Source organism: Dunckerocampus dactyliophorus, chromosome 9, assembly GCF_027744805.1.
Source record: "Dunckerocampus dactyliophorus isolate RoL2022-P2 chromosome 9, RoL_Ddac_1.1, whole genome shotgun sequence".
NCBI classification, from domain to species: domain Eukaryota; kingdom Metazoa; phylum Chordata; class Actinopteri; order Syngnathiformes; family Syngnathidae; genus Dunckerocampus; species Dunckerocampus dactyliophorus.
This window is the reverse complement of record NC_072827.1, coordinates 19,764,889-19,787,855: the sequence shown is the minus strand read 5'-3', so window position 1 is coordinate 19,787,855 and position 22,967 is coordinate 19,764,889. Positions and strand designations below refer to the sequence as shown.

General features: G+C 42.3%; 2 protein-coding genes across 2 annotated transcripts in view; one reads left to right on the top strand and one right to left on the bottom strand.

The window, feature by feature from the left end:
• Positions 1 to 757: 757 nt before the first annotated feature.
• On the top strand, positions 758 to 21,328 carry tnfsf11 (TNF superfamily member 11). The gene is made up of 5 exons (XM_054787520.1): positions 758 to 859; positions 12,359 to 12,602; positions 14,973 to 15,008; positions 17,746 to 17,872; positions 19,185 to 21,328. Exons 2-5 carry the CDS (start codon positions 12,390 to 12,392, stop codon positions 19,625 to 19,627), a joined length of 819 nt encoding a protein of 272 aa, XP_054643495.1. The 5' UTR covers positions 758 to 859; positions 12,359 to 12,389; the 3' UTR covers positions 19,628 to 21,328.
• The window catches only part of epsti1 (epithelial stromal interaction 1), a 43,304-nt gene continuing 38,061 nt past the window's right edge, over positions 17,725 to 22,967 (bottom strand). The window contains exon 9 of the mRNA XM_054787517.1: positions 17,725 to 17,899. Coding sequence (XP_054643492.1) covers positions 17,856 to 17,899 — 44 coding nt within the window. The 3' untranslated portion in view covers positions 17,725 to 17,855. The remainder of the gene's footprint in view (positions 17,900 to 22,967) is intronic.

Here is a 22,967-nt window from a genome sequence, read left to right as displayed (position 1 = left end):
CGTGCCTGTTCTAAAAATATCCCAAATAGCACCACTTACCAGTGAGCTGCATCTCATTTGTTTTGGTTGCTATTCTTGTTTAAAAATCACACTTACATGTCAACTGGAAATGACAATATACTGTATTAAAAACACTTAAAAACACTTGACCTCCCTGCTGGAAAAAACAGTAGAGACCAGCATGGAAATTATGCTGGTGTAGGCTGGTCTATGCTGGTTTAGCTGGTGCACCATGCTGGTCTATGCTGGTATGGTGGTCACCAGTACTAGCATACCAGCATGAAAACACAACATATGCTGGTCTATGCTGGTCTATGCTGGTCTATGCTGGTAGCTGGTCTATGCTGGTAGCTGGTCTATGCTGGTTTTTCCAAAGGTCAGTATTGTGCACAAAAGGTAGCATTTGTGAAGATCATACAGACAAGTTAGCGGGCGCAGCGAAAATGAGGAGATGACTGACCGCCAAAAAGATGGCAGAAAAAGAGAGAAAACATCTAATTTTCACGATGAATGGGAGGTCAAGTTATTTTTTTTTACGGCACAATGTGGAGAGACATTTCACAACGTGCCACACAAGCTACCATGCTAACTACCAACAGGGAAGCGCACTAGCAGCGGAAAGAGCCCGCGAGTTAAAGGCAGCTTTGTCCAAACAGCAATCTTTTTTTCACAAGACCGGTTAAAAACTCCCAAAAAGCAAGCGAAGCCTCATTGAGAATGACGGAAAAAGAGGGCCTTTTCAGACGGTAGAGGTTGTCAGAGAAGCAATGAAGCTAATCGCTAAAACTGTCCTTGAAGACGAGAATGGAAACGATTTCATCTCCACTCTCTCCGCTGTTCAACTGGGCAAACTGCAAAGGTAAGAAGAGTGTCGGCGACCTTTAACGTGATTTATTTATTGTTTGTACAAACATGGTGCAAAGTAATTCATGGTTTGTGAAAAAAAAAGAAAATTAGCTAGTGAAAATGGGACATTGTGATTTCCTATAAGTGTTGTAGAAGCGATCATAAGAAAATACTGAATATGAAAAACACTTGCACTTCCAGAAAATATAGAAATAAAGTGCCGCTTATTGATATTTATCTGTCTCTTTGGTTATTAAATCACTGTTGATTTTTATTCTGGGAAATCATTAACATGATGTAAAATGTCTTCCCATCAAGGTTGGTGACCCCCGCTTTATACTTTTTATTTTCGTTGAGTAAAATGTCGTGAAACTTAATCGACTAACACTAATTCAATTTAGATGTCTAAAGTATGACGGAACTAAAATCGTTTTTTTTTTTCCTGTCTTTTAGACATGTTAGTAAAAAAACGAAAGCGCTGTCAAAATCAACACGAGTTGGGTTGCACATCTTAGCAGAGCCAGTCCTACTTCCACACATGCGGTTTTTGGGACTTAGCCGTCACGAAGGTAAACACCATCTGACCCTTAAGAGTGCTTGGGTCGAATGGGTGCGTGTTTTCTGTCATCGCTCAACCGGTTGTGAGTTGATTGCGACAGTTTTAGAGGGCTTGGACGCTATTAAAAAGCCTTCAATCAACACAATTGGCAGGAGAGAATGTTATTGAGACTTGGGTCTGGTAGTACGGGAACATAATAGTGGCGTGGTTTACAGTGGGTCCAAGTCTTTTTTCCATCTAATCCTTTTGTCAAAGGCCTCCACCATTTGCATGGTGATGTTATTCCCTAATTGATGTGGTCACATTATGTTATCAATGCGTACGTAGCCTTGATACAAAGCGAGACAAATAACGCTGCTGTGGTTTCAGCCAGGAACCATTATTTCTTTTGACGGTGCGTCAGTCGATACTCAATACACGACCGCAAAACCTCTCTATCCGTCGAGTTGGAAAGGACTTCACAGAGGTGAAGCCACAGGAATGTCACTCAGGCTGTAAGGTTATCTTCACATTCCACGGATGCAGGGAAGAGGACAGTCGTCGTGTAGCAGAACATCGTCAGTCAGCACTCCAAGGAGACAAACAGGAGCCCCTACAGTGTCGTGTCCATACACACACACACACACACACACACACACGTGCACACACACACTGACATCAGATAGGCAGGGTCTTGGCGTGGTGCATCCCCTGCTGACATCACTTCCCACCCAACAGCAACAAACGGCCGGGTTGTTGGGAGAGTCCACTGGAATGGGGGGAGTTGGGAGCGCGGGGGGAGGGTTGAGTCAAGTCCATGGAATCCATGATTCTTCTGAGCTGGGCTTTGTGTCGGAGGGGAAAACCGGCTACATCATCCCGACCGGGCCTTTTGTTTACCTCCGCCTGGAAGAAACTCTCCATTGTTTTGCCTGATGTGCCGTGTGTTTCATCAGCAGGCACTAAAAGGTGAGAGCACTTAATGACTTCGTGAGGGAGGGGAGGGTCATGCTGGATGACCTGCTTCTCTCCAACATGCAGGGCAGTGACTCACTTGCACCGTTTCTTACGTACGCTCGACTTCAGGATTCTTCTTCTTGGCTCCGAGTACTCCCTCCCGGAGTCACGAACAAAAGCGCCGCTCGTGTCATTCCAACCAATTGCACTTTGTCCGGGAGGGGGGTTGGGGGGGGATTCCAGTGTCTGTGTTTCGAAACATCTGCTGCTCACACCCAACGTCAGCTGGGATGGACTTCAGCTTCCTACCACCCTGAAAGACTTCATCCTGGGATGAATTCATCTTCATCACCATCAAAATGCCTTTATCACGAAATGTTTGATTGGTGGGGGATATGCAGCCTAACGATGCACTGCTTTGGGTTGTGCCGTTCTGACTTTTGGCGTTTCACGGTTACGTACGCGCTCGAATGAATGAATGAATGACATGAGACGCTGCGAGGCGAGGCGTGGATGGATACTGTACGGTGTGTGTCTCATTCACAGCTACATGGGGCGAAGAACACACTTCATTAAGCACTTCATTAGGTCAACAAAGCGTAAGGCAGCCTCTTCTGGTGGAAGTGCGTTGAGAAAAAGAAAAGCCATCACACTGGAAGTTAAAATAGTCATCATCAGAAGCTCTGAGAGAGGAACCGCCAATATCGGCTGCACTTTTAGACTTAACCATTCGACTGTGACGTCTGTCATTAAGGATAAAGATCGTATTCTTGACCTTGACCATGTAAAAGGATCTGTTCCGATGAAAGTAAGTTTTATTATTGAGATGTGGCTGGAAGGCCGAATCAATACTCTATCCCGGTGAGTCTTGTTATGTTCATTCAGGAAGTCATCCTGCACCTTCTGCTGATTCTCCGGCGGTTTCTCCTGCCTCTTCTGCTTCCTTCTCCCAATAAACCACAGCGATGAAAGTACGTTTTCTCTTCTTTTTACTGTTTCATTTAATTTTTGTTAAATAGGGTTTTATGACCTTATTTTATGTCCTTCATGTGTTCTGTGTACAGTCTGGGTAACTTGGAGTTAATTCAGGTTACATCAAAACTCATTTTCCATCACAGTCCAGGAACGGACCCCGTACGGAACGGAACCCGAGGACCACCTGAACTAAGATGCGTGTACAAATCTGAATTTTCACCTTAGCAGTGTTCAAAATCTTACAAAATCCATAGAATTCTTGCTTTACTAGCGCCCAACAATTGAATTGTTTAAAAATGTTTAGTAGGAAAAATCTGACTGGTAGAACCAATCCACCAATCCCACCTTTGACCCCAAACTGCCCCAAAACATTCTGACTTGCATTGCATTCAAAATCAATAGGCTTCTTGCTCAATAACGTTGTGGATATTGATCATTAGTTTTAAAATGCTGAAAAGGATTTTTGTAGAACACAAAACTGTTACCCAGCCACCCCAAACCATTCCAAATCAATAGATGTATCGTTTAATAGACCAACAAGCCATGGAAATCTATAAATACCTTGATGCCTCCTGTACTAATCTGACCTCTGACCTGAGCTACCCCAAACATCTTGAATTGTAAATCATTTAAAATTGACCGGCTTCTGGTTTTAATATGCAGTAATTCCTGCAAGGTAAAAAAATGTCTGCTCAAATTTTTTTCTTTTTTTTTTTAACTGGTAGAACGCGGGTAAATTGCTCCCACTAATCTGACCTTCAACCTCAAACATCTTTGACTGCATGTTTTTCAACACCAGTAGACTTTTTTCTTTAATGTAGACCCATAATCCCCCAAATTTGGACTGTGCAGCCAGGAAAAGTTTCTTGTTTTCCTATAGAACATTGGTTTCCAACCGCCGGTACCCGTCCGCAAGGGGGGGACGAACCGAAAAACTTTCCCACGTTCCAAAAACATGCATGTTAGGTTAATTGGTGACTCTAAATTGTCCATAGGTATGAATGTGAGTGTGAATGCTTGTTTGTCTATATGTGCCCTGCCATTGGCTGGCGACCAGTCCAGGGTGTACCCTGCCTGTCGCCCGAAGTCAGCTGGGATAGGCTCCAGCATGCCCCTGCAACCCTAAAGAGGAGAAGCGGTATAGAAAATGGATGGATGGATATACATTTTGGAAATAAGGGCTATAAGGGAGAGTGGGGACCCTCCACTTTGTTTGACGGTCCTTGAACGCACTGTAGTTGTGTGTGTGTGCTATCATCTCCAACGCTGCTCTGACGTCCTTCTTTCGCCTCGTATTAACCTCCAAACGCTGTCACTGAGTGGGAAAGGATAAAGGTAACGTCTGTTATTGAGGCTCACTGATGGTGAGTCTGTATTCATTTTGTGCTTTTATTGGATGTTGTGCCTCTCTTCCACAATACGTAATAAATAAGCAGCATTAGATCGCTATAACTTGGACTGCTTGTCGCAAAAAATAAATAAGGTTCTTGCACTGAAATATAACAACAATTGGACTAAAATAAATATAGGCTGATAATAGGTTGACATTTTTAAGAGTTGACGGTGGCCAAGTTAAATTCGGCTGAGCTACCCCCAAACTTTGATTACATGCGACTTCAAATCAAAAAGTGTACTGTCGACAAAAAAAAAAACAATCAATACACCACCGTATTACCACAGCACACCACTATGTGTGTTAAATGGCCGTGTGTGAGGACAGGACGACCCCGGGCGCTGTGAAAGCTAGCAGCGTGGGAGCAAAGGGGGCGGCGGGCGCGAGAGAGATAAGCGTTTCCTCCAGCAGGGAAGGGATGAATCATGGAAGAAGGAAGACAATGAGACTGGCGGGTGAGAGTGAGTGTTTCCCAGAGTGACACCTCTGTTTTGACTTGCTGTGTAATAAAATGATCAATATTATTCAAAAAACATAACAAAACCAAAACAAAAGACTCTGTTATGTCTGTCCAATCACTTCTATCAAAATGACCTCATCGCCCCCACACCCGCCACGGCGATGACAGCGCGGTGTCGGGCTCGGTCTGAGCTGCTTTCACGCGACCACAGAACGGATCTGGGGGTCAAGTCTGGGAGATCCTGCTGATGTCATAAACGGAGCCGCCCTGCACTGTGTGTTGGTGTGTTTTTACCCTCCCTTATCCTTTTGTCTGTTTCCATGGCGACAGATCACCTTTGTTAGCAGTGAATGCCTCAGTGCTGACATGACTAAGAAAAGTCACAGGCACAATTGCCTCTCTGAAGTCCTCAAAATGTTGACACTTGAAACGAATTCGAGGAACAAATGCGGCAAAGGAGGTGGGTATGTAACGTGAGAGACGAGAGGAAGCAGGGGAACAAGGAGGAAGTAGCAAGGGATGAGCGGATGCGGAGGATGAGTGTGGGGGGCGATTGAGGGCTTTGCACGCTGACAATGTTCTACTTTCAGCAAGCGTGTTCACTTTCAAGTGGAGAAATACGATGTGTGCTTTTTAAACCGACAACGTTGGCAGTGGTTAAGTTCATGTTCTTTGCAGCTCTGTGGTCAACATGAGTGTTTATGTTCCTGTTGGTAGTCTAGCATGAGCAGCATGTGCAATCACTCGGCACTACATTATCTTCAAAATTGATGAAAATGTGTACTTAACTAACGTGTTTTATGTACCTTTTTTAACCCACTGCTTCTCAAATAGTGGGGCGGGCACCCCTGGGGGAGGCGCGGTGAACTGTCAGGGGTGGCGTGAGAGGCAGCGAGTACTTTCAGTGTTACTGCATACCTGCCAACATGTACAAATTTATTGTACTCGAAACGCAATTTGACTTGCGTCACAGCTCTCCATTTTTTCTTGTATTTTCCTGGTTTGGTTTCAGTTTGGAGTTCAGTCTGTACAGTACAGATAAATAAATAAATATGATCAATTTCTCAATAATACAGGGTCAGGCAAAATGATCTGACACATTTGTAGGTTAAATAAAAGGCAAATAAAGTAAAGAAACAAGAAAGTGTTTTTATTTTCGAAAAGTACATATAATGCCATTCTGTTTCATTATGTTTTAAAAATGTAATCAGTCAAATGGGATCCATTATTGTCCACAGACTCAATGCAGATCCAGTAGCTCTGAAGTTGGTAACCCATAACAAGATGGTGTTTGGAGCTGGTACGGGATCATGTCTACCAAGATTGAAGTGCAAACGGAACGCTCGTTGTGTTGCAGTTACAGATTCGTTTGTTTCGATAAACGTTTCCACAATGAAAGCGCGATGCTCACCAGTCCAATTCATGGCAGCAACTGAAAAAGAAACAAAAAACAATGGCATTATAAAGAAACAAAGCAAAATGGCATTATATGTACTTTTCGAAAATAAAAACACTTTTTTGTTTCTTTACTTTATTTGCCTTTTATTTAACCTACAAATTTGTCAGATCATTTTGCCTGACCCTGTATTTCAAAATGGGTCCATGACAGACTATAATTGAGTACCCCTGGGTTAATCAATGACTCACAATTGCTGTTGTTTGCCAAAAATACATAAGTTAGTCATTGAAGACGACATTTTACACAACGTTTATGAAAAGATGCGCCTTACTTTCATTGAAGAGTAAACTGTCTTCACTGTTGGTAAACACATAAGTAGGTCCATTGAAGACAACCGAAATATTAGTACATTCAGTTTATTAAAGACTACGTTGTCTTTGATTTTTCCGAAACATACATTTGGTTTGAAGGCTCAAACTGTCTTCAATGATATGAAACAGGTTAACGGAAGACTGTAAATTGGCTGGGGTGATTACGGACACGTCGGTTTTAGGGGTGCCATAAGACACCCAATTTAAGAGATAAGACAATACACAAGATTGGGTCTATGAGAATGAGATGAGACACGATTTTGACATTAATTGTAATAAAAGTACAATTTAAAAAAAATATGACCGGACAAACAAAACAATGCTGGTGCTTTTTGAAGTGTTTATTGTCCCACAAATTGACCCTAAATTATATTATTGTCAATAAACAACTGATGTTAAGATAATAATAATAATAATAATAATAATAATAATAATAATAATAATAATAATAATAATCCAACATTTCCTTTAACATGTCATCTTTCACTCTGTCAAGTTGTGGAATTGGCATTTGTGACATGTATTTTCTCACAGGCAATTCGAACTGTCTATAAAATGTTTAGAGCATTTCTTGAAATGCTGGCTTTTTAACTGTATTAAAGAGCAGCATTTCTTTTGAAAACGTATTAAACATTTGTGATTAATCAATTGACTTATTACGGCGAAAGATTTTTTTTTTTTCCACTAAGTTCTTGATCAAACTGATTTTTTTTTTCTTTTTTTTTAACCCCTGTCCTGTCCAGCCTTTAAAGCAGATAGAATTGGACATCTAAATGCCATCAAGTGCTGGGATGAGAGGGGGACAAAAAAAAAACAGAGACAAGAGACAAGGACAACAGCAGCAACAACAACAATTGTGACAACAAGAACAAGAACAACAGAAACATACAGAACGACATCAGCAAATAAATGTCTGTGACAACTATAAAGACGAACAAGGACATAAGGACAAAGGACAAAACAATATCAACAACCACAATGACAACGCTGTCAATGACAATCACACATAATAGTAGTCATGAAATGATGAACTATGATAGTGATCACAATGACAATACTGCATTGAAACTGTCACACACAATAGCAGTCATGAAATGATGAACTATGATAGTGATCACAATGACAATACTGCATTGAAAACAGTCACACATAAAAGCAGTCATGAAATGATGAACTATGATAATGATCACAATGACCATACCGCATTGAAACAGTCACACAAAATTGTAGTAATGAAATGATTATCCATGATAGTGAACAGAATGATAAGTACTGTAATGCACATCATTGTAAAAAAACACAGTCATACTGCTGATATCACCGTCGCTGTAATAAAACCAACAACATAATAACACCCTGGTTAACTCAGTGAGCAATGTGGGGAAGTACGTATGTACTGTGAGTGTGCATATGTACAGGTATCTCTGTATGTGGGGAAGACTTCATATATATAAAGGTGCAAGAATGTGTGGGCGTGTAATTGTCACTGAGAATGCATGAAAGGAAAGGGGCCGCCTTCCACCTCCCAGAGAGCCCCGCCCCAAATAGCCAGGCCGAGCCCCCGCCGTCAAAAGGCCTTTTTTTTTTTAATGACAAATATCGTCACGTTTTAATCTTGTGAGATGTCATGACACGGGATCTTGTGACACCCCTAATAGGTTTCATTTATTTTCATTGAAGACTAATTTGTCTTTGATGTTTATAAAAAGCACACGTTCATTGAACATTGTTAGGAAAACACGTGCATTAGGTTCAGTGGGGCAGCAGGAGGAGGTAAAGCAGGTTGTCCCGAAACCGCTGTGTTGGCCGTTTCAACTCAGCTTCCTCCCTTCCAGTCACTGCTGTTGTATCCTTGGGCAAAACACTTCACCCACCTTGCCTCCGGTGGTTCATACACCCACACTGGTGTAGAAATGTGAATGAATGTTGGGTGGTGGCCTGATGGTGCTAATTGGCAGTCACGTGTCAGTCTACCCCAGGGCAGCTGTGTCTCCAAATGTACATTACCACCAGTGTGTGATTGTGGAGTGAATGAATAATGGGTTCTCAGGTAAAGCGCTTTGGGTGTCTACAGAGCTGCTATATAAATCCAATCAATTATTATTACTATAATAATAATAATTATTATTATTGTTATAACCCATCCATCCATTTTCTATGCCGCTTATCCTCATTAGGGTCGTGGGGGTACGTTGGAGCCTATCCCAGCTGACTTTGGGCGAGAGGTGGGGTACACCCTAGACTGGTTGCCAGCCAATCACAGAGCACATATAGACAAACTATTATTATAATGAGGACTCTAAATCGTCTTCAGTGTTTACAAAATGTCGTGTGTTAAAACTGTATGTTAGGTTCACTGGCTATTAAATTGTCGGTAAAGTTTGTTGCTGAATACGCCCAACTCTAAATTGTCTGATTAAACGTGTAAGTTATGTTCATCAAAGACAGCAAACTGTCCACGTTAGGGCCAATGAAGAAGAACAAATTGTGTTTGAAGTTTATGAAAAGATGTGTACTACTGTACATGTAGCATCTACACTGAAATTAACATAAGTTCCACTTTCTCCTGTGTGGGCCTTTTTGTTTCCTACCTGAACCTTACCAGGGCAATCCAGGAAGTGCCATAAAACTTGCAAGTCAGGCAATAAAGTGAAAGTAAATAACATAACCAGGTGCAAACAGCGACGGTGTCAGTCATAGTGAGCCGCTCCTTGCGCTCTCCCTCCGGTCTGCGCAAATTAACGTAACTCCAATCCTCCTAATGAGTGGAACATCCCCGTTTGGCTGGATTCAAATATCAACTTTTGATTAAACCGCAAAGTCGACGCGCTATGGTGTGATGGGAGGGGTGTAACCATAGCGGGGGTGGTTGCTATGGAGGCGGCCGCTTCGAGCGTGAAGAAAGACGATCCTCCGAGTGTTTTTGTGAGTTTCATGGAAGACTTGGAGTGACCCGGTTACCACAGAGGATGTGGGAGTGAGGCAAGAGGCAAATTTATTGCTCTTCATAAGTAGTCTCCACATCAGATAAAAAAGAAGCCAGCAGAAGCAGCAACTTGAAAAAAAGAGGCTTGTTTTAAACATCGAGTTATCATTTGTAACTTCTGTGCTAATCAAACTTCATTCGCTCCCGAGATTCATGACATGACACATGAAACTCGACCATACTTGCATACATTTACAGTACAAACAGCATCATGTTCACACATGCTCAGTGATCAAAAAACACCCCAACGGTACCAACCCTGACTTCTCCTTCTCTGACCCAGCACAGGCAGATCCCTCAGACCCTGGCAGGAAATAGCTGCAACCTCACCGCAAAACAACTTGGGTTCTCACGGCATTAATAACGACCCCCGACTGAGAGACAGTACCACAGCACCACATCCAGCACCGGTGCCAGGACTAAGCCTCCTCGCCAAAGCCAAGCACGGGAGGTTGCTGAGCTAGCTTGCACTGAAACAAAGTAAAAAACCCAACAAAAAACAGGTCATGACATGCAATATAAGCAATATATACAAAACTGTGAGGGGGGGAAACGTCATCATGCAAACATAACCAAAATCATGTGTGTGGTTTGATGAACCTAGAAAGACCATAATCGCTGAGTATTAAATGATTGTCGGTTTGCTGGTTAGTGATGGGAGGGCGTTTCGGGGGGGGACTCTCAGGTGGGCGTAACCTTACTTTCCTTCAACGGGGCCTCTGCTTAAAATAACTCCTGTTCCTGAAAGTTTGGTGGTGACTGGTGTCTCAGGCCATGTCCACGCAAACGTGGTTATTTTAAAACAACATATTGTAACTGACTACTGTGTACTTTAGGCCAAGAAAGAACCCATTGAAATTTTGGAGAGAATCTGCATCTGTAGGGTCTCAAAAAGGTTAAAATCCAGCTATTTGAATTTAAGGCCTTAAAATGCGCACAAAAGCGCAGAACGTGTGATATTGTTGATGTGGGATTTGAATGACCGTTCACTATTCAGGATGACACCCAGACTCTTTACCTGAGGCGAGGGGGAGACGGAGGAGCTGTCGATGGTGAGGGCGAAACTGTTGATTTTGGAAAGTAATGATTTTGTTCCAGTTAAAAGGAATTTGTTTCGAGTTTGAGGAAGTTTCTGGAGAACCAGGATTTCAGATAGACAGGAGGTGAGGGAGATGTGTTTGCTGGGCCGATTAGCAGCTGACTGTGAAGCTGTGAAGCTTCTGGAATGAGACTCGGCACCTCCAAATCTGAGGCCATGATTCTCAGCCGGAAAAGGGTGGATTGCACCATTTGGGTTGGGACTGAGGTCTTGCCCCAGGTGGAGGAGTTCAAGTATCTTGGGGTCTTGTTCACGAGTGAGGGAAGGTTGGAGCGTGAGGTCGACAGGCGGATCGGTGCAGCATCTGCAGTAATGCAATCGTTGCACCGGGCCGTCGTGGTCAGAGAGCTGAGCCAAAAGTCAAAGCTCTCAATTTACCGGCCGAAATGAGTTTCCTCCAGAGGGTGGCTGGACTCACTCTAAGAGATAGGGTGGGGAGCTCGGTCAACTGGGAGAAGCTCAGCGTAGAGCCACTGCTCCTTCACATCGAGAGGAGCCAGCTGAGGTGGCTTGGGCATCTGGGCCTCCTGGACGCCTTCCTGGTGAGGTGTTCTGGGCATGCCCAGCCTGGAGGTGGCCCGGGGTAGACCTAGGACACGCGAGAGGGATAATGTCTCTCAGCTGGCCTGGGAGAGCTTCCGTGTCCTCATGGTGGAGCTGTAAGAGGTGGCCGGAGACAGGGAAGCCTGGACTTCCCAACTGAGACTGCTGCCCCTGTGACCAGGACTCAGATAAGCAAAAGAAAATGGCTGGCTGGATGGATGGATGAATGAAACGCTCCCTGTTGTTATGAGCATGTCACTGCCCAGCTTGAAAAGGTCATGACATGAACACATTTCTTTGAAGTGACACTTTATACTGTTGACATTCAATTTAAAACAAATGATGGCAGAATTGTTTCATACTTTAGTAACATAAAATTTATATTTATTATTCTAGTTATAATTATGTATTTGTCATATATTTATAGTACTAACAGAATAATGAATTTGATCTTATTGTGACTAAGAGGATTTTTTTCCCCCGATTTTCTTCCCTTATTAGATGACATAACCTGACGTGTTTCTATTAAGTGTGAAGTGATTTCGATAGTCCCACGCATGCTGGGAGGTTTGGGGGTGTGGTGGCCTTGAGGGAGTGGGTGGGTCACGTGGTTCCTGTGGTTCTGATAAGGCCCTGTGCACCACCTGCAGTGCACTCGCTCAAGTCCATCTGGACTAATAGGAGTGTCGCTGGTGGGACAGCAGGGAGAGGTTAACTTCACACTCTCTCACTCGCTGTCTCGGCCCACCCACTTCCCCACAGACACACTCTCTCTCTCTGGCTGCATTCAGGTCCCGCCAGTGCTCACAGTAGAGTGCACGCATGCACGGGAGCATGGCAGCTACCCACGGCGAGTACAGAGGCTACCTGCGCAGCACAGTGGACGTGGAGGCCGGCCAGCACCGCTTTCAGCCAGTGGCCAGCTCGGAGCCCTCGCACCGGCCACTCCTTTTCGGCACCCTGGCGGTCATGGGATTGCTCCAGGTGGCCTCCAGCGTGGCTATCCTATTGCACCTGACGGGCTACCTGCAGGAGGTAAGTCTTCTTCGAGGCTGTTGAGGATTGTTTCCTCTTATTCAAGGCAGTGTTTGCACAACTTTATAATGCCATTGAAAAGGTAGTTAAACAGGTATGCTTTGGGGGAAGGCACTGGTGAGCAGCAAAGTGTCCCATATTTTGAGGTTACAGAATGAATCCTGCGCGGGGGACATTCCAGGCACAAATGCAGCCTCTCATCTTTGCAGGAAGTGTTGCAAACATGCAGATGTTTCCACTCAGCGACAGGCAGGGTTTGTTTCTTTAGTTTGTAATTTATAGCGGCAGATGAGCATTGCAGTGTAAACACAGTGACACAAGTCTGCTCAAAAGTTCAAGATGATGTTCCAACTTGCAAGAGTCGACATGGCTCATTTGCTTTTTGTCAGGTCATTATGACACCCCCTTCTTTTTCATCCCCATATTTTCATTGTGCCACGATTGGTTTTTTGAGAGCCTTTGTGGTCGTTTCCGCGTTAGATGATGGGTCGTGTTTCAACAGGCCAAAAGAGAGCAGACCACATTTGAGCTGTGTCAGGGTGCTGCGAGTTCACCTGGAAAGCATCCGCATGATTTTCCCCTGGTTTCTTATTCCTGTCATGTGTGTTTATGGAATCAAATACTTTAACTCGTCTTTGACATAAACACATCATGTTGTGCCCTAACAAAAACTCAGTCAAGAGTTCATAGTATGTGTATACATTACATCCGAGTAATGCAACTACTATATGTATACTTGTACTCTTGATGCAGTAACCTATGCATTTGGATAAGACGACTTCTTTGGGATGGTACTATTACATATTCTTACATTAACAGCGTTTAAATATGATGCAGTTTGCCTTTTAAATGGCAGTATTGTATGCAGTATCTCCCAAAAGTGAGTACGGCCCTTACAAGTCAGCAAACAATAGATAGAAATTAAACTTTAAAGTAGTCAATATACAGCTTGTTTATATGTATGTATGTTTATTCAATTACTACCCACTGAAAATGAACACACAGCCAATATTGGCTAAATAGCTGACAACACAAGTCAGGAGCATGATCATTTTCTTGCCTCTAGTCAAGCATAGTGGTGGTAGCATTCTGTCATTGCATGAGCGCTGCCAGCACGAGGGACTTGAAGGAAAGATGAATTCCAACATTGTGAAGCAGACACCGGGAAGGAATGGCAGGCCAAATACACCTCCAAGATGACACGTGCAGTGCTGTGGTAGCTGATGGTGATGGAGTGATCAAGAAGGTCTCTTCCAGACCTGGACCTCGTTGAGCACCTGTGGGGTATCCTCAAGTGGAAGGAAGGAAGGTGGAGGAGTTCAAGGTGTCGAACATCCACCAGTGATGTCATCATAGAGGAATGGAAGAGGATTCCATGATCAACCTGTGCGGCTCTGGTCAATTTCATGCCCAAGAGGATTAAGGCAGAGCTAGATGACAATGGTGCTCACAGTAATATTCACACCAAGGACACAATTTGGGCATGTTCAGTGTGAGGTGTACTAACTTGTATTGCCAGCTGTTTACACAATAATGTCTATATGTTGATAATAAATCTATACTGCTATACCAGCTGTACACTAACTATTCTAAAGTATATCCAAGTTTCATTTCTATAGTATTGTCCCTTGACAAGCTATAAAAAATGCTGAAATGTGAGGGCAGTACTCACTGTGGTGAGATGCTGTGCCTGTTAAAACATGGCTGACAGGGTCACAGGTTCAAAACCTGCTATGAAACAAATTATGGAAGTGGCGACTGCTTATTAAGGATACCTTGTTTTGTTAAAAAATAGTTTTATCGGTTGTGGTCCAGCAGGGGTGGAAAGAGCTCGACACAAGAGTGGAGGAGTGGTTTTGTAATAGCAGTCAGAATGAGACTCAGCTTTGGTAGATGAGCCTCTTTGGGAAGCTGCTGACAGGCGGCGCATGGTTGCATGACTCAGGAGATCTGCGAGGAGCGGAGTCTGGCACTGGACCATCATGGGCCTTCAACACCTGCACAACTTTCAAATTGGACCTTGGAGCCAAGTGCAGGAATGTTGTTCTGATCATTTCAATCAAGAGTTTGTGTGTGTGTGTTTGTGTTTTTTTCCCCTAAAGGCCTGTTGATATAGTTGTACAAGAAAAATCATCGTGCCTCAAATCACTTTGACTTTGGCCTGCTACTCTGGAACACTGAGTGGCCTGAGGGAATTTAACTGCACTCCCACACACAAACACACACACACATCCAGACTGTACTTACTCTAAGTTTTAAAGAGTAATCCTCCTGAATGTCAGTACACACGGTGCTTTTTAGACATAGTGTGATGATGATTATCTTCATGCATTGATCACTCTGACCTTTAACGTCGCTTCCTGTCTCCAGGTAGATTTGACCACTGCTCCACGGCGACCAATCGAGGTGAGTCACATCGCCACACACACACACACACGATCTCCCAGTGACTCTTCAGAACCTTAGTCATTGCATAACTGTTATTTTAAGCTATATTGTCATGTTTGGACATTTTAGATAACTATTATTATTATAACAATATCTGTTGTCTATCTGTTGTGATTAATGTACATTGGTGCCATAGCAACAGGTGGTGATATAATTCCCTAGCGAGCAGGCTGTTTTAGCCAATCAGAGGGCTGAAGAAAGTCATTTCTGGAAAAGGCACGATAACAAAAAATACAGAAAAGGGAAATACAGATGGACGGCTGAACCCAAAGTTTAAAAAAAGTTTTTCCCAAAACTTCAATTGACACAAAATGTGTGGATGAAAGCAGAAAATGCATAGAAAACTTTACCTTTATACGTAAAAACTCTAAAACTATATACTTTTAACTCTAAAAGCTCACACTTGCACATACAAAGAGTCAAGCATTGCGTCGTAAAACATTACTCAGTGATTTGTTGGTGTCACAAGACAGGTGCAATATAGGCACTGATTCCTCCTCAACAATGGCGTTCTTGTTGAGAGAAACTGATACAGAGAAGAAGATCAAAGTCAACCCCTTTCGAAGCATTCCAGGTGTCTTCACTAAGCTTGCGTCATGACTGCCAGCCACTTGTTAAAAACAACATCATTAAAACCCTGGACACTGGACTTGAACAGGACTGTCAAGTCGTTTGTTATACGTAGCATGATGGTGAGCAGAATCCAGGACCATTGCATTGTAAACATGTCCTCGGCACACTGCTCAGCCATTAATTGCTATAATAGATGGTCCAAAAGACCAGATTTGTTTGTTTTCAAGTTTCCCAAAAACAAAGACAGGTATGTGTCATAAAAATATTGTAGATTTATAACATTGGTTGTTGTAAGTAAACAGGACAGTGCAGAGGACTCACAAAGTGTATTTTGTGTGGGACTCCCACACAATATATCTTAAAGGTAATTTGTTTCTGTGGGTAATTACCGTTATTTCCGATGAATAAGATGCTACTTTTTCTTAAACTTTGAACCCTGCGACTTATACAGCGGTGCAGCTAAATTATGGCCATGTTATAATCTCGTAACATCTCCTCCTCTATTAATCGTTTAGATACTGTGCCGCTAGCGAGTCAGTAGGTCTTTCTTTAGTAGGAGCCAGTCACAAGCTATAACGGAACTCACAATGAGCTTGTCAACCGACTGGAAATCGCAGGAGGTCATTACTCAATATAACAAAGAATGAATCATCTTACAAAGAATGCTAAAATCATCACACGGTAACTTAACACTCAAAAGGTAGCTAGTAAATATACAAGAGAAGTACCAATACAAGTGTAAAATAACAAACAGCTATTTTAACTTTCACCCATGATGCATTACTCCCAGCAGAGCAGTTCATTTGCCAACGGCAGCCATGAGTGCCCAGCAACTCATGAGCTACCACCAGAGGGAGCTCATGAGCGCTCCCTCTCCCTTTGTCTTTAAAGTTTATTATCTACAAGTAGAAACTGACTTAAATCTATTACATTTATATGTATTTTATGCATTACCATGCTGTAGCGAGCTATGTCAACCCTTCCCTCTTCTCCCCGGTTCTCATGCTGCGCACTCATGCTTCAACATGTTTACAATCATTATGTGACATTTTGAATTACGAGTTGTTCTATTATGCAAGGCTGTTGTTATTATTTATAACTGGCCGGTGGTGCGATCACATTGATTACACCACTAATCAAGGCTGTTTGACTGTACGATGAGCGATCGTGCCATGCCCCAGCCAACTTCCTCCAACCGAGCCAGCGAAGTGTACCGTCCTTGGGTGCTCACGCTTGTCAAACAATCCGGCTTTTAGCTGCCATCTTTGTCCCAGAACGATATGAATCGTCTAGTGTGAGTTTTTCTAGTATTAATATGTGTAGAAGTTCACATTTCATAGCTTTCTAGTGTTACAGTACTTTAGTCAGCCCCTCAGGCTGCAAGGATATGATCTGTCCATTCAGTTCTATAAAAAATACTGAATTTAGCATCAACGGACATTCAAAGATTTTTCTTCTTCCCCATAGGGAGTCACAGAAAGCCTATAAGTTTACCTATAATTCACTTTTTTAAAATTTCCTTTAAGCTGATATGACTCTCTTTGTGGACTTCAATTCAAAAAACTTTATTTGTCACATAGGCATATAGAACAGCAAACAGGCAACATAACAATACTTGTTATATGGAAAAGAAATAGATCAAACTTTCAGTCAACTTTAGTTTATGTTTCATATGTTGTGTGCATCATATAACACTTATATGATTTACTCTTGAAAGTGACCACTTTTGCATTTTTTTCATAAAAGATAATCATTTATCATATATTTTTTCTGATATGTACCCAAATCATGCAAGTTTCATTTTGTACATATTTACTAAGGATCTTATAGCTGGGTTCACTGTCTGATACATTACATACAAGTTTCACACAAAGGAGATACAAACTTATAAGATGTATATTTATCTTTTCCATATGGGTAGTACGGTAGGTAAATACAAGAGTAAATCAGTGACTGCACATAGAAGTGAGGGTAATGTATAAAATGCTAAGTACTACATCGAGAAAAATAACCAAGGAAGAAATATAGGAAGAATTAAGTGTAATATAAAATATATACAGTATATATATATATATATATATATATATATATATTTGTCATCTCGTCTGGGGTTTTTTGGCAGGAAGTGCAGACGGAGCCGGTGCTGAACGCGCTGAGAGACACCAAGAAGAACAGACAATTCAAACCCCGGAAGGACCACCTGCCGTCTGCTCACCTCCCCATCAAGGTGCATCAAGAGTTTTCAAAGAGTGAGTCCTCCACACCGTCTTGTTTGTCTGCACACGCAAACACACAGTCAAGTAGTTTATACTTGTTCACATGTAAAAAAAACACACACAAAAAAACACCCCTTGCAAGGTAGCAAGGTTGCGTAATGGTAATTTAACCAGTCTGGAAACCTTGCACCATAACACTTTCCACCAGTTTTGCCATTTACGGCACTGCAATATTTACAAACAAATGTTAGAAGAGTATTAGTTCAAATGTTTTGATCTCTTCTGCAACCTGTTTTACTGAATTACAGTAATTGTGCCCTCTGCTGGTTGGTGCCAAGTAGTCAAGTCCTTTATGCCTCAGTTGACATTGAAAAAACAACTGGACCTGAAGATCAACTGAAAATGATGTAATATGCATGCCAGACCTGTAGTTGGCGCTGTCACTTTGTCAAGAAACCTAACAAGTTAATTAGTTTCTCTCAAAAAAAATCCCCCCAAAATGTCTCTGTTGGCATGTAAACAAACAGCTTACTTCTTGTCAAATTTCTGTAAAAAAAAAAAAAAAAAGTGCAAACTTAGCATCCATTAGCATCCAAAACGAGTAGAACGGGGGTCGGCAAATTCTCCAAATTAAAAAAATTAACAGGAAATTATTCAGAAAATGAAAGAAATGCAAAGACGGTCAAGGACAGAACCACCAGAGTGACAACAAACACCACCAGGCAAAGTGATGACATTAACTCAACGCAAGCTTATTGAATTGGCTGTGATGAGTAACGTGATGTAAACGATATTGAGCAGACAGCACTGATATCCAGACGTGAAATCCGATGGGCTTTTTTGTGTTCAAGTTGGCTTTTCTTTTAATTTCATGTAAATACTGGAACGCCTCAAAAAGGCCGACGTAGTTGAGTGTTTAAATTATTTCTACGTAGGCCTACACATGCACTCTGCACTTCTGATAGTTGAACTCCGTTGTTGTATGTAGCAGGTCAAATTAAAAATGGATTAAAACTTTTAAAGTTTAGAAGCTGTGCAATATTTTGAGGCTCCAGACCATTTTTGTGTATGGGGAGATGAGGCAAAGTGGGTCTTTTGATGGTAAAGGTTGCCGCCCCCTGGATTAGCTCTTGATGATACAAACGCTTCTCAACGTGATTGACAAAACCAATTCTTAGATATTCTTAGCAAAGCGAATTTTCCATGCCCTTCCCTAGGCTGGATGTTCTGCTACTGTAATTTCCTGTTTACACAGTTGTTCCATTTCATTTGCCTCAAGTTTTTCCCAGCTAGCAACCAATTGTTGCAACGTTTAACCGCACTAAGCCGCTCTATTCTATTGCAGAGGGTGAGCCAAAGGCCATCACTATCGACTGGGACGAGGTGCACGGATACCGCCACAGGATGAACTACGAGAAGGGCAAACTGCTCGTGGTCAAGTCGGGCTTCTACTACGTTTACGCCAAGACCTGCTTCCGCTACTACAAGTACGTCCCCGAGGACGGCGGCCAGGGCGAGGGCGGTTCCTCTGTGGATGTGAGCAATACGCAGCTCATCCAGTACATCTACCATGAGAGAATCAAGCAGAACAGCAAAGTGGACCTTCTGATGAAGACGGGCAGCACCATGCGCTGGGACAACACCAGTTACAACATGTACTGCGCCCAGCAGGGCCGCGGCCTCTTGCTGGAGGAGGGTGACGCCTTGTTCGTCACCGTGTCCAACGCCTGGATGTTGGACCCAGATGGAGTAGGGACGTACTTTGGGGCCATAAAGTTGGGCAACTGAAGATGTTGACACGTGGGACACCACCATGCTACTGAAGTGACGCAAAGGAACCACTGATAGTGACTTAGAAAAAAAAGCATTTGATCATTTTTACCACATAGCCTTTGAAGCCAAACTTGTCTCGACAAACCATGCTGAACCCGCTCCAAAGTAGCGCTGGATTCTTTAAAGGTATTTCTCATTTTATTCATTAGGATTGCACATTCATTCCTTGTTTGTTTGTCTGCATTGATGAAACAAACAAAGGAAGCGAGCGAGGAGCGTGTTTCCAAAGGAGATCGGTGTCATCATGGAAACATTGAAGCTGATGCAGCATCTGTTTGTATTTTAACACCAGCGGGATGAAATCACATGACCAAAATAATCCCTCAACCACAGCTGTCAATGTTTTCCAGAAAAGGTTTCTGTTGGTGTGAACGAGGCGCGGGCGAGATGAGGCGTCTTCGCGACGGCTACGTTTACATGGAGAGTGTTGAACCCCGAGCCCGCTAAAAAGAGTTTCATCTAAAATATTCCATCTTTACAACGAGTGTCCCTGCAGCATATGTTGAAATACATAATGAGCCGTGTCCAAAGTCAGGGTCTGCACCCTTCAGAACACCAAGACCACATGATCCACAGAGGCATCTAACACCTAACAGTAAAATACATCTAACAGGTATATCTAACAGGTTTATCTAACAGCATATTTTCTTTGAAGCCTGGCATTTGAAATTGAAATTATAAAAAAAAAAACACAAAACACAGCAAATGCGTGCCGCCGTATTGAATTTTCTGAAATGGGATGCCACAAAGGATAGTAGAGATGTGAAAAAAACAAAGTCGCATTTGGGGGCGACATTTGAAGGATCCTTCAAATTGTTATGATGTCAGATGCCTTCCAAAGTAGGATGCAGCCCCTGAACTGGGGACACAGCAATTATCTACATAAGTCAAAACAGACAAATAACAAATACAGTATGATGGATTCAAGCAGTCTTATGTAATCTCCCATGTCACATTATTCTGGTTAAAGTTGTTTACAGCGTGTTATCATCATCATTGGATGGAATATGAATATTCACATCCATGTAAACGTAGCCTCCCTCTCACTCATCAGCACCATTGGAAGCAGCTACTTATTAGAATCACCATATAGCCTTACCGATGTCCACATGTCTGTCTTTTGACGATTTGACTGCATTTTCGACAAACAACATGGTTGCTTCTATGTGTGACGATCAACAAGTGACGCAGATAGCCGGACTGTCTGTCCTTGGTTGACACGAAAAAAGACTCTTTAACAAGGAGGAACCAAATTGACTTTGGTTTCGCCTTTAACTTAATTTTGGTTTTCATTTGGCTCTCCAGTGAGGTAAATGGGAATATGCACTAACTATTTATTTATTAGCCATAGAAGTACAGAGAGGGGTCATTGTTACAGTGGCCCTTTCAGCTGTAAAACAAAACAAAACAAAAGCAAAAGCAAAAAAAAAACAAAACAAGTCATGTATATTTTATGTCTGTACAACATTCATTACGCAGCACTTAGGAAATATTAGGCACGCTTTTTTTGTTATTAAAGAAAAACAGGGGCTACGTTTTCCAATGCCATATTTATGTATCTCAGTTTTGACAATTGTGTGTGCACTCGCCTCGCTAAAAGCAATATGAATTTATTGTTTATTCCGCAAAGATTGTAGCATACCTGATTTCAATGGACAGATGTGTTTTTTTATTTATGTTTGTGTATGTTTTAATAAAAATACTACTTTTGTAAATGGGATTTCTTAGTGTGCTGTACCGGAGAGACGTGGAATCCACATTGTACCAATGTATTCCCACTCAATGCTCAAACCACAGGTGTGTAAGTGACAGGTAGGTAGGTAAGTCGGGCAGGTAAGCAGACAGGTACAGTAGGTGTGTGTGTCAAGTTGGTGGGAATGTCAGGTTGGTAAGTAGCAAGTAATATGTCGGGTTGGAAGATAGGATTAGGGCGACTCGGGATGTAAATCTCTTTGTGATAGACGAGTCGATTAGAATCTAGATACACCGGTTACGATATATTTAAAAAAGAACAATTCGATACGATTCAATGCAGTGTACAAACGATACGGTTCGATTCTACGGTTAATGTTTGTTGATTAACCAACCAACATTAATCTTACATTGTGAAATAAAAATGCCAGTTATATGAAAGTGGCATGTATATAGTGTTTAGACACAGACCAAAAAAAGACTTGCCGAATTAACATCTTTTCGTCTATTTTACATTCTATATTTTATATATACATTTGGAACATTTAAGTTTAAACACGTGGCGCCATCAAACTAAGTTTTGTTGTATGCTGTGTGCAATGAAAATAAACATCAAGTTCCATATCTACTGTATATATAAAATATAACAATGAAAAAACAGAAGTCTTAACCTTCAGTCCAATCAATAATACAAAATAAATAAATAGTGCGAAGCCCCTCAAATAATGACATGTAAGCACAGATAAGTAAATAGAAGCATTTGTCACAAGGTTGCAATGAAAATGCTGTTAGCTTGGAAAAAGTAAACAATCCCCTACTGAAAATGTCATAACAATGGTAATCGTACAACATTTCAGACTGAGCATAGTGTTTCCAACACTCCAGGTAGGTAACACAGGTGCAACATTTCAAAGTAAACAAGTTGCAAAGCAAAAAAGTTACCATACTCGCCTTTGTTGGTCTGACTGGTCAAGTTTTGCGGGGTTCTTGTAAAATCCAAAGACGTTCCAAACTTTTTTTTTTTTTTTTTTTTTTTTTTTTTACTGATGTGTTAAAAATCTTTCGCGGTGGCTAGCTAGGTGGTGACTAGCTGGCAGGTGCGCTAGCTAACTGCTAGCTAGCGCTATTTACATCCATTCTAGTCTTCATGCATCGCAAGCTATGGAGCACGCGCAACCATCTTTTCGCTGGCAACCCGGGCTCTCGCGCTGTTTAAAAGATGCTCTGTCAACCGATTGCTTCTCTTACAATACCCGCTGCATGTTTCCACAATCGATTAATCTAAAGTTTATGGCTGATTCTTATCGATACAGGAGGCTGCTACCAGCTGAATTATTCGCTCATCAAACCGGATATTCACTGGTTTATCGTTCACAAGCCTAGGGAGGACTACGTGAGGGAGACAAGCAGATGGGTAGGGGGGCATGTTGGACAGGTAGGACTGTAAGTAGGTAGGTATGTCGAGTGTTGAGGCACAGTAGGTTGGGGGGCCAGGTTGGTGACATACAGTAGGGAGGCATACAGGAACCTGCTTACAGCAGATATGTTGGGTTGGTAAGAGAAAGAGTTGCCCCGCCCACGCCGTCCCTAACACACAAACAGA